The 16,513-nt window shown below is 40.7% G+C and overlaps 2 protein-coding genes across 2 annotated transcripts in view; one reads left to right on the top strand and one right to left on the bottom strand.

Moving 5' to 3' along the window:
* Positions 1 to 284: 284 nt before the first annotated feature.
* On the bottom strand, positions 285 to 6,148 carry LOC146649519 (calreticulin-like). The gene is made up of 9 exons (XM_085386036.1): positions 5,939 to 6,148; positions 5,214 to 5,315; positions 3,619 to 3,822; positions 3,389 to 3,483; positions 3,077 to 3,286; positions 2,616 to 2,729; positions 2,361 to 2,504; positions 2,067 to 2,159; positions 285 to 1,188 (listed from the first exon to the last, which is right to left on the bottom strand). Exons 1-9 carry the CDS (start codon positions 6,030 to 6,032, stop codon positions 1,000 to 1,002), a joined length of 1,245 nt encoding a protein of 414 aa, XP_085242162.1. The 5' UTR covers positions 6,033 to 6,148; the 3' UTR covers positions 285 to 999.
* Positions 6,149 to 11,105: 4,957 nt separating this feature from the next.
* The window catches only part of arhgap39 (Rho GTPase activating protein 39), a 68,256-nt gene continuing 62,848 nt past the window's right edge, over positions 11,106 to 16,513 (top strand). Inside the window, exon 1 of the mRNA XM_085386521.1 lies at positions 11,106 to 11,328. Coding sequence (XP_085242647.1) covers positions 11,318 to 11,328 — 11 coding nt within the window. The 5' untranslated portion in view covers positions 11,106 to 11,317. The remainder of the gene's footprint in view (positions 11,329 to 16,513) is intronic.

The raw sequence follows: 16,513 nt of genomic DNA on the forward strand, positions 1-16,513 counted from the left end.
CTATCAATGCAACTATTTGGTTTTTGTCTATTCAAAGCTCGCCTGTCAAACTCAGTCAGCTGATCACGCTGAATGAAACATTTAAAATGTTCAAATGTAATCAGCGACATCAACTGAAGCAAGCTGCAGCCCAGTGCGTCACAATAAATGAGCTATACAAATATGCAAAACAAAAAATAATAAAAAATTATTTTTTTTTAAAAAGGATGCATGGTGAATGGCAAATTAGACTTTGTTTGGTCAATGATTTATAAAAGTACTGGGAGTGGGTGACTTAATTTGTTTTCCAGCTTCTGAAATGAGCATGCCACATAAATAACACACAAATACTTTAATACTTGCACTTCTCATGTCTCTTGCTGTATACACAGATTAAAATCACTCAGTGTGAAAGAAACCGCCAAAGTTAGGCAGGCAACAGAGATCAACGACTGAAAGTAATGAAAAACAGCAAAGTTGAGAAGCTTCAATTTATTAACTCAAAACTGTGTTCACAAAGTAAAGATACTCAATCAAAACATTGGGAATGCACACACGCGCACGCACACACATATCACACAGAGGACTTATGAACAAACTCAAAAACGTTGTGAACTGTCATGTCCACAAACAAATATAATATTTGAATAATTTACGAAAGGATCACCTCAGAAAACAAACAGTGCATCATGGTATGATAGAGATCAAAGTGCACAACCAGACATCACAGACGCTCAAGTTATGGGATTTCCAAAGGGGAAAAAAAGAAAAGAAAAAAATCACATTAAATCAGAAAATCCACATATTTAAACCAAACACAAGCATAAACAAACCCTTCTCCTATTTGATGGTTTGGAGAGAAAAATGCATGGGAATCAAGAAAAAAATCCCATCCCTCAAACATCCCACCGGAATAAAAGGCTGCTATATGAAAAGCTACAGTCCAGATGGCATCAGCCCATTTTCTGTGTCTGTCATTTGAACCTGAGGAACACACACACACACACACACCTCACACCGTTACAACTCGTCCTTTGGTTTGCCATTATTGTCCTCTTCTATCCCAGCATCATCATCTGACTTCTCATCATCCTCTTTGTCATCCTCATCATCACCTTCAGCGTCCTCCTTGTTCTTCTCCTTCTCCTCTTCCTCCCTCAGTTTCCTTTCCATATCTTCCTGCTCATCCTTCATTTTCTTCTCTGGTCCCTAGGCAGGTGAAGAACAGTGTTAATGTTTAACATAATGGAAAGTGAATCCACAATAGGGGAGTACTGAACTGTCACCTGCAGTGTGAACCAATGCTGAACCTAAAAGCTACATTCTTTGTCTTCCTTAAAATCCTTTTGTTTTATCACCTGCCAAACTTTTAGTTCGGGTCCTTTTTATGTTAAGTACACCAAGTTTGACTGAGAACCACGAGTTCTCAATAAAAAAACAAGCACAAAAAATGTAAACAAACAAGGTGCACAAAACAAACATCAAAATAACAAGCTAGACCAAAACTCTTTGTTCCATAATAAATTATGGAACTAAAACTATTTCTTCCCCAAATGAGAACCAGTAATCATTTGGACCTAGAAAACAATCATCATGATCATGAATAATGTGCCAACCATTAAATGTTAGATGGTATAATACTGACAAACTTATTAGGTGAAGAAACTCAACCTGTACTGCCAATATGGAATTTCAAAAGTTGCTCAAAGAATCAATTTGCAATAAGCTGCTCAAGAGTTGAAGTGGCCTTATAGTTAATGTTGCTTAAGCTACAAGAAGTACCATCTTCCCTGTTTAAATACCTAGAGAACTGCTCACATGTGATAGTTTTATTGCTTGTTTACATGCCCCAAACCACTTATCCGGATCAGCTGTGAGCTGTGGAAACATTACAGACTACATGAAAGCTGTTGAGAAGTTATCTTCTTTCTTTGGAAAATGTCTGATCAACTCTGTAAAGCTACATATGCATGGTCTATTTATTGTGTTGCCCTTAATTCTGACTAGAACTGATTTCAGGCTGTATTCTGACAGAGGGTTTTAAATTGAAACCCCCCATTAGACCATTTACATCTAAACAGTCCTACCTTGGTTTTTCCCCAGGTTTCCTTTCCAAATTCCTCTGCCTCTTTCACATCGTCGGTAATCAGAAAGTTGTCAAAAATGGTTCCAGATTTGACCTTTCAATGAAAAAACAAACAAAACAAACAAACAAAATAAACAATGCAATATTATATTGTCGTGACATACAGATACATTATAAATGTATTTGTCTTGAAATAAATAAACCGCAATGTAGTTTCATTTTTACATGAAAGAAACTGTTTTGTAACATTTTATTTATAACAGACCCTAATGGGGGAGTAGTGTAGCATAATTACCTGCCACAGATCCAGGCCCAGGACTCCAATGTTGTTAAATTTATACATAGTAGCATCCTGAGTGTACTCTGGGTTGTCTATCTCAGGGTGGACCCATGTTCCCTTGTAGTCAGGGTTGTCAATTTGTTTGGGTTTCCATTCCCCCTACAAAGGTGTTAGAGAATAAGTTACATTTTCTTCCCTTTATACTAGTAAAAAGACCTCCAATAGAAATTCTTCACTTTTTCGGTAAACCTCAAGCAATGCAGCCCATACTTTATACTCTGGATTGGCGATCATGGGGGGCTCCCACTCTCCATCCATGTCCTCGTCCCAGTCATCAGGCTTCTTGGCATCAGGGTCAGGGATCGTCTCTGGCTTGTCCCAGTCCTGGAAGACAGCAGCACTGAAGTTACCAATCAGAGATGCCAATCAAAACAGGACTTGTCCAAGAGTACAAATAGCTCCATCCTGGCTGTTCCAAGAAAAACAAGGAATGGCAACATTAATGTAAGACTGGATCAACATTATCAACCCACAATTGGCACTATTCAGTGTATTCTGGCTGCAGTGGATGGCCTAATGAAATTATGCATTACAACAAAATTGAACAATAAGAAAATGCTCAACGTCATTAACACCATGTTCAAGATTTTATTGTAAATTTGGGACTTTAATCTCAGAACATCTGTATAGCTTTATTGCAAGTAATCTAAAATCATTTTAAGTCATGTTACTTCAGGCTTTGTGTCACTGGGATCGTCAATCTTAGCCCTGTCATCCCAGTCGCTTGGCTTCTTAGCTTCAGGGTCCTTGATCTTCTTTAAGGGCAGCATGTCCCAGTCGTCCTCAAAGGAGCCAGACTCTACCTTCTCATTGTCGATCTTCACCTCATATGTCTGGTCTGGATTCACAATCAGTGTGTACAAGTGGGTCAGCTCATCATCCTGAAGGATGACATGGAGAGAATTTATGGGAAATCTCTAACAGATTCATGGTTTACAAAATTTAAAAAGGGAAATTATTTAACAGTCTTGGTGCATAGCTACCTTGCATTTGATGTCTTTCTTGATAAGATGGTTCTGACCCTTGTAGTTAATTATCACATGAACCTTTTTTGTGCTGTATCCACAAATGTCAGGCCCTGTGTACACAGGCCACATTATGATATGATTATATACCATGATTACAAAAGAAGGACGTCATTTCGAACAGCTCAAAGTCAGATGGAAAAACATCATGTTCTGGTTTCAGGCTTCAGTGTCTCTCCAAGACTCACCAAACATGATGTAATACTGGGAGTCTCCATGCATGTCACTCTGGTCAAGCTCATCGGGGAAGAGCTTGACGTAACCACCTCCACAGTCTATCTTCTGCTCATGCTTGACAGTGAACTGGATGACCAGGGGCTTTCCCTCATTGCTAAATGGCTCAAAGTGGGCTGACAGGGCATAAAAGTGGGCATCCTGGCTGGTCCGGATACCTAGAATGAGCACAAAAGTGATTATTATTATTATTATTATTATTACTACCAATATAGACTGAATATAAATGCACAACTCTTTCTAATTTCAGTAAAGGCATGTAAAGAAGTATATTCTTAAAATATCCATATGAACACTGAGCAGCCTGAAATGCCTTAAGAAAAATAAAAGTAATATGTCTGTTTCTATAATCGTATGCACTAATGCTGGTATTCTGAAACTACATCTTGAATAGTAGGAACTGCACTAGAATGAAAACCATTGAATAATTAGGGATTTTTCACATGTTCAAGACCCGTCCAGTCAAACAAACAGACCCCTGGCAAGCTGATTCTCACCCACGGGCCACATTTTTGACACCCTAAATTTCTTAATTCTATTCTTCTTTTGCACTAACAGAATTTTGTGGTTCAATGTTTCACTTCAACAATGTCAGAGATTCTAAAATCTGAAATAAAACTGTCTTTATTTTGTATCGGAAGAGGATTAGGCCACTAAAATAAAAAGTGGGCACTTTTTTTTTTTCTTCTTTTCCAGAATTCTGATTAAAAAGTCAGAATTCTGAGAAAATTCTGACTTTAATCTCAGAATTCAGACTTTTTTCACAGAATTCTGAGAAAATTCTGACTTTAATCTCAGAATTCTAAGAAAAATAATTCTGATGAAAAAGTCAGAATTTCTCAGAATTCTAAGTTTAATCTCAGAATTCAGACTTTTTTTCTCAGAAAAAAAGAAGAGGAAAAAAAAAGACTTGCCCAATTTTTTTCCCAGTGGCCCTAATCCTCTTCTGTACAATCATGGTTTCCAATAGTACCCAAAAAGTTGATGATGGGGCTGCGCTATATAAATGTCCCATACTTTTAGTCAGATTTGCAGCCTGCTCAGGACTTCTGGTTTCAAAGAGCCAAGACAGTGACAGGGAAAATTCTCTGGACAAAAAAGGGTACTTTTGCATTGGGTCAGAGCACTGTGTTTACATCCATGCACTCTATGACTATCAGTCATATTTATAATTCTTCCATCTGTAATTAAAGCCCAATATTAACTATTTTATCAGTGTAATAGAAATTTGGAATGGGGAAAACTAATCTAAGGTTACCAAATGGGATGATTACTGATAGTACAAATCTTTTTTTTTTGTTTTTGAGTATCCAAATTTAAAATAGGTTTGGAATTGGAGTATCAAAGGCCATGAGAGCACTGGAGGCTCTTTGCAGGATATTCCAGTCCTGAGTATAATCTGTCTGACCCTGTGCTCACATTTACATTGGCAAACCTGTGTTAGCTGCATTTGCATGATAAGACACCAACTCTTGGTCTATGCAAATAACACAATTTTAACAAATTAAGCCGTATCAGTTGTGTTTCTAACACAACATAGTATTCGTACCTTTATCAGCTTCAGCATCCCCATAAAAGTTTCCAGCACTCAGTTTCCACTGTCCATAATCTGATTTATGTTTCGACTCGACCCAACGGCTCTTCCATCCATCTGAAACACATTAATGCAACCCCACTGGTTACTCACTGTAATTCCTCTGATTCTGGTTACATTAACACCAAGCCACCATGCACATTTATTACACTGCTTGTTCCACAAACCTACTGACGACTCCAAATGCAATTACTCAACATGATGATAAAAGTGAAAAACTTTGAGATTATATAAATGAACTCCTATATGCAGTGACAGGGTTTAGAGTTTTTCTGTTTAAAAAAAATTAAGGGGCTCCAAATATTTTATCCAAATGCTTTTACCCATAAAGGTTCCAGCACGGTTCTGCATGGTTTGACTAACATAGGAAAATAGAAAATAGCTGCGCCCTTAACCCAGTACTAGACGACATTTAGACACATTTAACTTAAAAAATAACATTGGAGCGTATGCTTTACTAATGTATTACGCTATTATTTTCAGCCAGCCACTCATCTATACCAATGGGTTCAATTTATAGAGTAAGTTACCTTAAAAATTCCAGGAACATATATTAAGTTGTCTTTAATTAAATTACCAAATAAGAGATTTAATGTGAACTGCCGTGAAGACGTTGACTTTTTTTTTTTAATGCAATCATTCGTGTAAGACAAGCAGATATGAAATGGACTGTGTTCTACCTCCATCCAGAAACTGTTCCTTGAAGTAAACCGTAGCGTCGATAGTTAGCGCTAACGATGCCAAAACTACAGTAATTACCACCGGAAACTTCATGATGCTAGCTGCAGTCTGGTAGCAGGTGGTGAAACGATGAGATTGAAAGTCCGATGAAGGAAACGTAAGCTGAGAAATCTAACAGCGTTGAATCCCACACAGATGGCCCTGGTTCATTGGACGAGCGTTTCACCAATGGAAACAGACCACGGTTTATTTTTCGGGAATGCTCGTGTTCGATCGGAAGGAGATCGGAGGAGGCGCCTGCTTTCCTGCAGTTTTTAGCCAGGGACGATGAAAATGAAAATGTGGGTGTCCGATGGAAGAAGGAAGGCTTAAAACGTCGGTTACGTTATGAAAATATATTTGACTTATGAATGATTAACAGTTGTTTTGGAAGAAGCTACGAGCGAGTTCAAAGCAGGCTTTAAAGGCCTCCGTCTGTGTGCCCTGTGCAGTGATCAGCAGGCACGAGACCGGTTACACCCATCACTAAGCACGGGGTGATGCCGGTGTCGTTCAGGTTAATTAAATTTGTTTACATATTCCACTCTCCCGCTGGCTTTTCTGTAATATAAATAACAAGCCGACATTTTCCTTACTACACCACCGATCAGCTTTAGTTTACCTGCAGTGCTGCAGGGTAGTCTAGCCTCCCATTAAACCCATAACTACAATACTGTGTGATCTTGAGCCACCCATCATCTCTTTTGTCCCACATTTGCTAGGAAAATCGGGAATAGTTGCCATAGTCATAGTTTTCAGTCACGTGATCGATTTGCTACCCTGGGCGGTATCATGGTGCCCAACAGTGGACAGTCACTGTTACTTAAGAAAAAAGTGTTGTTTTTTCCACCTGTCTCGAGCCGAAACCACTTGGATCATGTATCATAAAGGAAAAACGAAGATATGACGAGAAACTACTTGTGATCCATATTTTGCCCTAGCAGTTTTATTTAAATCCCAGAAAGTGGAGATATCTACGTCTGAGAACCGCTCACCTTACACTGCTGCCAGGATGGAAGATTTCAAAATACAGACCAATGACTGTAGAAAACTTTTCTTTCTTGTAATTTCTTGAAATAGTCTTCAGGAATAGTTCTCTTGAAGCTTCTTGAAGGACATTCCAAAGATCTTCTTTGGATGTTGGCTGTCTTTTGTCCTGTTCTCTGTCAAGATAACCCAAAACTGCTTAAGTAATTATAAGGTCTGGGCTGTGGTAAAGCAAATCAATGTTGCATTTACCCAGGTGTAACCCTAACTCTAAACCTAACCCATTGTCAGTGTATTTGGGATCACTGTCATGGTGAAAAACTCGACCAATGTGATGCTTTCTAGATGCTGGACCAAATGCTAAAGGGACCTTTCTGTGATCATAATTTCATACATTTTGAAAGGAATAAAAGAAATCATAAAAGAATGAATAATAAATAATATAATAATAAACAAATAATGGGAAGACTGAAAACAGACAAGCTAAATAATAATACACTGGTTACCTTTATAGTTTTAGGCTGACTCTACAAAAACCAGAAAGACCCATTATCAGTGTATCACATAATAGACGCAGAATAATACCAGGTCAGTGTTATCAGAAGGGATGAGTAAGGAAAAGTGTGAATGTTTTTGCCACAGGGAGCACATGCATTTTTGTAGTTGAGTGTGGAGCTAATAAAGTTCAATTCAATTCATTTATAATTTGAAATTTTCATTTTAAATGTCCTTTATACTTTAAAGCATTTTGCAGCAGCCTTTAGCTGATTCAACATTGTACCATTTTAATTGAACTGAAGGCTTTTCCAAAAGTTTTTAGGACAGCCCAATAATAACAAATTACAATAGTCCAGCCTATAAGTAGTAAATGCATGAACTGGCTTTTCAGCATCTGAGACAGGATGTTTCTGATTTTAGAGCTCTTGTGCAAATACAAGAAATCAGTCCTTCATATTTACCTAATATGCACATTAAAGGACATATCATGGTGAGAAATGAATACAAGAATTCTCACAGTGTTACTGAAGGCCAAGGTAATGCCATCCAGAATACGTATGATCAGACACCATGTTTCTAAGATTTATTACAGGTGATCCAGCTCTTTATGTCTTTAAGACATTTCTGCAGTTTAACTAATCGGCTTCATGGATAGATTAAGCTGGGTGTCAACTACATAGCAATGAAAATGTATTGTGTGCCTTCGAATGATACTACCTAAGGGAAGCATGTATAATGTAAACAGAATTAGTCCAAGCATGGAATCGTGTGGAACTGATAATTATCCTTTGTGCATGAAGACAACTTCCCATGTACATGGATATATTGGAGTCTATTAGCTATGACCGAAGCTACTGCACCTTTAATTCCTACGACATGCTCTAATCCCTGTAACAAAATATTGTGTTCACCTGTATGCAGTATCGCACTGAGGTCCAGCAGGCCTCCCTAGACATGAGCCATTATTAACCTTCACTATCGCTGTTTCTGTACTGTGATGAGTTCTGAAACAGGACTGAAATGCTTCAAATAAATTATTTATCTGCAAATGGTTTTTTAGCTGTTTTACAACTATTCTTTCAAGAATTTTAGAGATAAAAGGAAGATTGGAGATTTGCCTTTAAATTAGCTAAGTGTGGCGGGTTGTGGTTTGTGGCTTAGCTGTAGGGGATGGGTGGAGCAGGGTGTGGTGTCAGGGAAGGCTGACCCACACAGCTGACCCTCATAATCTAATCATGCCTTCCCTTTTGTGAGTAGACGCACGTTGGCATGGACCTGGTGAAGGGTGCTGTAAGCAGGATGCAGGGGTGGGGCCAGCCGAGAAAGCCAGACGCTGTGGCCTGTGGAAATTGAAAACTCCTGAGGACAATTTTTGTCAAATGTTTTTGTAAAAGTAAATAAACTGTCATTATCACAGCTCTCTGCCACTTCATGCTAAAGTGTTGTCTAAAACCCGGTCTGTGTGATTACAGACTGGTGGACGGCATTACCGGTGGAGGTGCTAGCCCAGATGATGGTGGATCATCCCTGTGATCCGCTGCAGTAGTGGCCGGCAGATCCATCTAATCCTACTCTCTCTTCTGTTTCTCCACAGGTCCCAGAGGTTAGAGATGGTATACCCAAAAAAAAAAAAAAAATGCCTGCGGATGAAGATGGGACAGGTGCTCCATGTTCCCGGCCCTACAACACTCTCCCTTAGCTTGAGAGGGATGTACCTGCATACCAGTAAGGTTCCAAGGGCCTGGGTCCACCGTAGCCTGGTGGACCCAGGCCACACAGAGACCCTGGTCCATCAAACCCTGGTTTGGCTCGGGCGTAGTTGGAGGCAGAGTGGGTGGAGGTTAGTTGTGTGCATGGGGGTTGTGCATGAAAGGAAAAATCATTCTAACTATAAATTGTTAGGCAGCAAAGGAATGCCATCCTTGAAATGAAACCGTCCCGAAAACTCTGTTGGAACCGGTTTCTCCACACAGCAGTGATATGATGTACATTTTGGCGTCCATAGATGCAAAAACTTTCCAGCTTTAAAACATGCCTCGCTGGAACTCCTTCATAAAGACTTTCTGGCGCTGCATGAGTCTGAGGAGTTCAGCCAGCAGCAGGTGGAAACACCCGTTGCTGAAAACGTGGCCCTCAGAGAGTTGGTGAAATCCTTCACTGAATGAATGACCTGGCTCTCAGAAGAAAACTGTTGTGCTTCAGGCCCGCAGCATGAGGGACAATGTTCTGTTTTCAGGCTTCAGAGACATTTCATCCACATTCACCTGAAACTGATAATGTGGTTTAAACAATCAGCTTTCATCATGCCCATTTTTGGGAGGGTAAAAGAAGTGATGGATGCAGACCCAAAACAATTTTGAATATTTTAAAGAAGAGGCGGTGAAGAGCTGAGGCAAAAAGGGCTGCAGACACCCCAGATCTATTGGGTCTGGGGCCGTCTGCCTCTAGCTCCTTGGGGGCCTTGTTCCAGTCTCTCATCCTCAAGTACGTTTCATGACGAACGCTCATACAAAGACACACACATTCTCACTCTTTCCCACATATGCACACACACAAATCACAGCAAAGTTGTATGTTTGTTTGTGTACCCAACTTTGTTTTGTTCAGTTGTTGTGTGTTTCTCTTTGTGTGTTCTGTTGCAGATGCAACAGTTACATCCTAGACTTTTGCCACTCTCGTCTTTCTGACCCTTTTATATTCCTCTGCCACTTTCTCCTGTCTTTCTACAACCTGGCTCTCACCCCCTTTCCTCTACAACATATTATCCTCTCTAATAATAACATGAAATAAAATAAACCAAATGAGCAAATGTTGATGTGTTAACAGGAGCATAGAAACTCTTTACAATGGAAAAATCTAGGAAGCAGGTCTAGGCAGCAAATGCTCTGAATGTCCACTTAGGGTTAAAACGGCATGCACAGATAGATGCCCGCTGTCTTTGTGAAGACACCAAATACATTTCTTATCCTGCTAGCACAACTGCAACAATAAAAACTGGTCACAAAACCATAAAAAAACAATCTCAATTGTCAGCCAGCCTTAAACCCAATTTTAAACCTAGTCTAAGGCATCCACCAGAGGTTCTCTTGTAAGTACAGGATTTAGTTCAGCACTTTAACGGTCCAAATAGTACCTAATAATAACCTACTGTCAGTATATGTCTAGACAGGCATATTTGACATTGCTTTCAGATCAGTGAGTGATTATGATGAACTGCTTTGATGGGTGTGTTTTTCAAATTGTTGATCATTTGCATCTGTAAATATTCCTCAGGTCGGTGAAACACCACAAAGACAAAGGAGATGATCGTGGACTTTAGGAGGCACACAGTAGACCTGCCTCCCCTCCACATAAAGCTGTGGAAAGCATTGTGGTACTAAAAAGAAGCCCACAGCAGATGCTATCAGAAATTTTATATATATTTTTCCTCTTGTGCTTTTGTTGATAGGTGTGTCATTAGGGACGGTTTCCAGATGTCCCTCGGTAAAACTTGAGATCTTGCCGTTCAAATTTTCTGGTTGTGATTTTACATGAGCTTCGTATTGTGGGATAACAGTGTAGTAAACTGCTGTCATGTTACAACAGCTGACATAAGATCACCCAGGCTGCAGTATAGTGCTTGTTGACGGTGGACTTCCCAACTGCATAAAACGTTTCTCCAGTCACTGGGACCCTACATCGTTGGCGAGAAGCTTTTATGCTGAAAGTAATGGTCGGATGTGTTGTACCTTAATTTTGGCGGCTTGATAGAAGTCTGGAACGGATGACCGACTCGGTGACGGTAACCGCAATTTAGGCAACATGGGAGATGTTGTGGGATTTATCTTGAACGGATTTTAAAAACCGTCGGGAAAATGGCCGAGAGGTAAGTCCAGCAACACTCGCACTGTTTTGCTTGTTGAGGGGAAAAACGAGCACGAACCAAGGGAGGCAGCCAGCCCAGAGATGAGACTAGCAGCCGCGGTTCGCTTGGTGGCTGTGCTTACTAGCTAGTTCGCCACGTATTCGCTCCCACGATTCAAGGATTTCCACGCAGAACATATGTGCGAATTTAGTGTCTTTCCCTGTCATCTCCCTCGGTTGTTAGTTATTCGCCGGGGTGGTTGTATCTGGATATTTGTCAGCGTGGAAGGAGCGATGCGTGGAGGCTAGATGCTGTTGCACCTGTCGGTCTAAATTCCCATCTCTTTGCTGGAATGCTGCTAACCTGCTTTCATAAGTAGATGCTGACAGGAAATGCACCTTATCACTTCGAGAGGAGGCTCGAATAGAGAAATCCTCCTTTGCAGCATCTCGTCCTTGTGATGGATCGAGGCGACTCCCATGGCGCGGCACTAGAATTAGAGGTGCATGGCCCAATCACAGTCAGATCTACATATGTCTCCTTATTCACTATAATTATGAAGAACAACAAACAAACAAAATAGTTTCTCAGCTCAGTTAATGAGTGGTTAACTCTCGAGCGTAGAGAAACCGCAACACCAAATTCCGCCAAATCCCAACACATCAATGTTTTTTATAACACAGGCGTGAACAGCTTTTTCTCATTTAGTAGTTCTGCGTGGGAGGTTCGGTGTTCCTATAATGAATTAACCACATTGAGGAAAATCGCACCCCTCTGTTCGCCATGATCAGTGCAGGGAGGTGGGAAATTAACGACAGAAATCCAGCTGGATCAGGACTTGTTTGGTGTATGTGCAAATCCTCCTGTTTCCTCCATGCGCCTATTTAATAGTATTTTCTTTAATGAGGCCGAACAGGTTCTTATGCTGTTCATGTAAATCTGTCTTTCCTGATATAAACAAAACAGGCTGAATTTGAATAGAGTGTAGAGTCGACGTGAATCCAGCCTCCCAGGCCGGTGTTCTTCAGCTGCCAACATCAAAAATATGGATGTGTTTTTATCACGCTGATTGCCTTGAAAGTCAGGGTGTGGAACACATCGTGGCAGTTTGTCCCCAGAACTTAACAAGCTCATGTGGGTGTGTTAATAAATGAAGGCTGGGAATATCCAGGGGTCATTTAGCCTCATGCAAATCATTACTGCAGGTCAGTCCATTCAGATTATTGATTTGTTCAAAAAAGGTCATTTTAAACAAATCTGGATTCACGGGTACAGTAATAATTGAAAGGTTTGAGATAAGTAGTTCTGGACTCAAATGCAGTTGTTCTTGTTGTTTGGATCAAAAGCATCAGAATCTTAGCCCGCTTTACACCACCTTCTTCTCGCCACCCTGATTGTGTGAGTTTTTATGTTTCATATATTACTTTAGAGAACCAAGTCAAAAGAAAACTCACATATCTGCTTTATTTGCTGTATTAGCCAGTGACAATTGGATGGTGTAGTTAAAGGTTGAGGATAAGAAGTAAAAATAATGCAAACTAAGAATTGCTGCCGCAGTCTTGTAGTTAAACTGGTACCTGTGGCTCAGGTGGTAGCGCGGGTTGTCCACCAGTTGGAAGGTGGATAAATTGATCTCATGCTCCTTGAGTTCTTAAGTAGGGATTTGAGAGCCAGTGTTCCCAGCAGCTCACTTCCTTGGAATTGTTAGTCTGCTTACCTATTGATCCTGCTTATTGGTTCCACTTGCACTACAATCAGCTGATTTCAGTTTGTGTGCAGTAGAGCAGTGTACAGCAGGGATATGGACTGAACTTTTATTTCTACTGCATAGAATGAGAGCCCAGTTGTAAAGTGCAAACTGGATCCAAGACAGAAACGGCTGCGTTATGGTGCTAACACAACTTTGCCTCTTTGCAAGTGCCTGCACAGACAGCATGCTAACACTAAGCTAGCAAGAACCCAGAGGTATGTTAAAGCTGAGTGACTGCTGACCGACCACAGCAGCCAGACCCTGAACTTTAACTGGTAACAAAAGCAGCGATGAACAGTCAGGCTGCAGCCTCCGTTTCTACCATTTCATGTTTCTAAAGCAGAATCACTGTGGACGTCGCTTTGAAGACTCTTTGGGCTGGTTTTTATCTTTGCTTCGTCTTGTCGGCTTTGTGTTTATACCTAAACGCTAAGAGAAAGATCATATGTGTGTGCTCATTAAGATGGGGATTTGTTTTGCTGTGTGGAACTGTAACCTAAAGGTTTAAATTGTTCACTAGTAATTGGGTTATGGAGAAACTCAATGTAACGTAACGAGTTGAATAATGAATTACTTTCTACTGGGAGTAATTAAGTAATGTACTGCTTTACTTTGAATAAAAGTGTTTTGTGCAATCCATTACTTTTTTGACTCCAACACTGATGACCATTGATGTCTTTAAGAGCGCAATGAGAATCAATAAGGAATTGAATCAATAAGTGATATTGATCATGGAATCGTAACTGCTAACTTGTTACAAATTCCCATCCCTTGTCTTCCTTGTGTAAGATGGTGTGTAATCATGCATATGCTTAGGCATGAATGTGTTTCGTTGGGTGAATGAAACGTGTAGTAGTGTTGTATGAGTAGTGGTGAATATGTTGTCTCTTGTTCACTACAGACTCACAATCCTTCTGTCACCACAACCAAAGTGTGGTTAATAATGCCTAAACATAACCATGAAAAGTTAATGCTGCTGAAGACACCAAAAGCAGATAAAAAAAGTCTGATTTAGCATATTTTACAGAAAAAAGCAAGCAGATATGTTACTGGTGAGGGATTGTGTGTCCACTGTCAACATTTTAGCAAATTACAAGATACTGAAGCCGTACAGTGGTGCGGTGGTTAGCACTCATGGACAAGATAATGTAACTGAATCAGCTGGACTAATTGCCTCTCTGAGTAATTATTTAAAGTGTAATAACTCAATTAATTATAACTACAGTAGCCTCACACTTTGTAAACCGTTGTGTGTGACTATTTTCTATGGCCTGGATTTTAACAGATCTTACCACCACCTTGGAAATGGATACTGTTTATCACCAGCAGTGTGTGATGACTTTTACAGGAAGACAAGCAGCGAGAAGTCTTTTTATCGTCAATATGCCAAAAGTGCAACAAAATTATATGCAGTCTCATTCAGTGCAAAGAAAGCAATCTAACTATTCACAAAAATACAAAATTAAAAACCTTTCTAGTAAATAAACACAGTAGAAACAGTATAGAAATATAAATAAATAGATATATACATGCGTGTGTGTGTGTGTGTGTGTGTGCTTCAGTCATTGTGTATTGGTTACACAGGTTGGGTATTGCACAGGTTAGTAAAGATGTAACAATGTTCATTTATTGTTTATTATTTATTATTGCAACAGCCTTGTCATATGTGTGTTGTGAATATTTGATTGAATTATTCTTTAGATGTTGTTAAGTTCACTTGGTCATGCAGGAAATATTGAAGCGTGCTATACTTGTCTGCTGCTGTGGGTTCTTGATCATCGCAGGTGTTGGTTTTCTGGGTTAGGTCATCACTCAGGCACAAGCCCAGAACCTTCAAGTCAGAACCTCTCCACACAGTACCCATTAATGTATATGACGATTAGATGTGCTTCTCCTGAAGTTCACTATTATTTCTTTTGTTTTTGTGGTGTTGAGGAAAAGGTCGTTGCTGCTGCACCATGATGCCAGTTTCTCTACCTTGTCCCTGTATGCACACTCATCTTCCCCCATGATGAGTCCAACCGCTGTCATGTCATCTGTGAAATTCACTATTGAGTTGCTTGGGTGAGTGGGGTGCAGTCGGGTGTGTAGAGAGTGTACAGCAGGAGAGTCGGCACACATCCCTATGGCAAGCCAATGTTGAGGCTGAATGTTGGGTAAAGTTTGGGCCCTTCTTTAACTCACTGTGGGCGGACTCTCAGGAAGTCCTTAATCCAGAGTCAGATGGAGTATGGGAGGAGGAGGTTGATTAGTTTTGTTCCCAGTCTGCTAGGGGTGTTTGTGTTAAATGCTGAGCTGAAGTCAGTGAAAAGAAGCCTAGCATAACTGCCCTTGTGCTCTAAATGAATCAAGGTTGTGCAGCTAGCAGTGGCTACGGCATCCTCTATTATCCCTCTGTGTAAACTTGTGGGGGTTCAATTTACATGGTCCTCGAATTACGTGACTTTTGACCAGGTTCTCAAAACACTTGATAACGAATGGAGTGAGAACCACTGGGTGGAAGTTAACTAGGCTGCTGGTGGTGTTCCTTTTGGGACAGCCATGAATGGTCAAGGCCTTCAGGCAGGATGGGACAGTGGTCTGTGCTAAGGACAGGTTGTGAGCTGGTCTGTACAGACCTTCAGCACCTGATGCAATCAGGTCCTGCTGCATTTCTGGGGGTCCTGTTAACTGTCCTTAACATGTATCTCATGTCATGATTCTCCAACACAAAGATGTGGCTGGTGTTGGCCTGTGTGTGTGGTGTGACTGTGTCTGGTGTTTTTTGTTCAAAGCGGCCAAAGAAGACGTCTCCGCTAGAACAACATCACCATCCACAGCCCTGGGTCTGGGGTTGTAGTTAGTGATGTTTTGGACCCCCAGCCACAGTTGCCTCAAGTTGTTGTTCTGGAGATAGTCCTTAGTTGTTATAATCCAGCTTGGCCTGTCTGATGCCCCTTTTCAGGTTTGCCGTGGCTGCATTGTGCAGTTCCAAGTCATCCGACCTGAAAGCAGTGTTTCTGTTACTAAGCAGGGTCCTGACCTCACGTGTCATCCAGGGCTTGTGGCTGGCATACACCTGGATGCATTTGTCAGCGGTGACAGTGGTTAGGAGAGTATGCATGCAGTGTACTCCTCCAGGTCCTGAGATTCAAAAATACTCCAGTCTGTATTCTCAACACAGTCTTGTAGCTGCAAAGAAGCACCCAGCCCATGTTTTAACTGTTTTTGAAGTAGGGGGCGTTTCATCAGGTATTGCTGGGTGCAGCAGTCCCCAATGAACTATTGTCTTCCAGCTGTAGCCTCACCTCATCCATTTTTGTTCACAATAGACCTGGCTTTTGTAAGGAAAAGGCTGAGGAGCGGAGGCTTTTGAAGCGTTTTCTTTATTCTTTCCTTCACACTGGCTCTACAGCTTTGTTTCTGTTTGTTATCCTTATGTTGTGCGAGTGAAGAACCTCTGTTGTAAGCATCCCA

This window comes from Rhamphochromis longiceps, linkage group LG17 (assembly GCF_057381845.1).
Source record: "Rhamphochromis longiceps isolate RC_006_pf linkage group LG17, R_longiceps_female_GT1.1, whole genome shotgun sequence".
Taxonomy (NCBI): domain Eukaryota; kingdom Metazoa; phylum Chordata; class Actinopteri; order Cichliformes; family Cichlidae; genus Rhamphochromis; species Rhamphochromis longiceps.

Excerpts from the sequence above, each read along its gene's own strand:
- LOC146649519 (XM_085386036.1), bottom strand. The coding sequence starts at position 6,032 with ATGAAGTTTCCGGTGGTAATTACTGTAGTTTTGGCATCGTTAGCGCTA. Across the intron at positions 3,484-3,618 it reads CCAGTATTACATCATGTTTG|GGCCTGACATTTGTGGATAC; the intron begins GTGAGTCTTGGA and ends CTGTGTACACAG. Across the intron at positions 3,287-3,388 it reads AGAAAGACATCAAATGCAAG|GATGATGAGCTGACCCACTT; the intron begins GTAGCTATGCAC and ends GTCATCCTTCAG.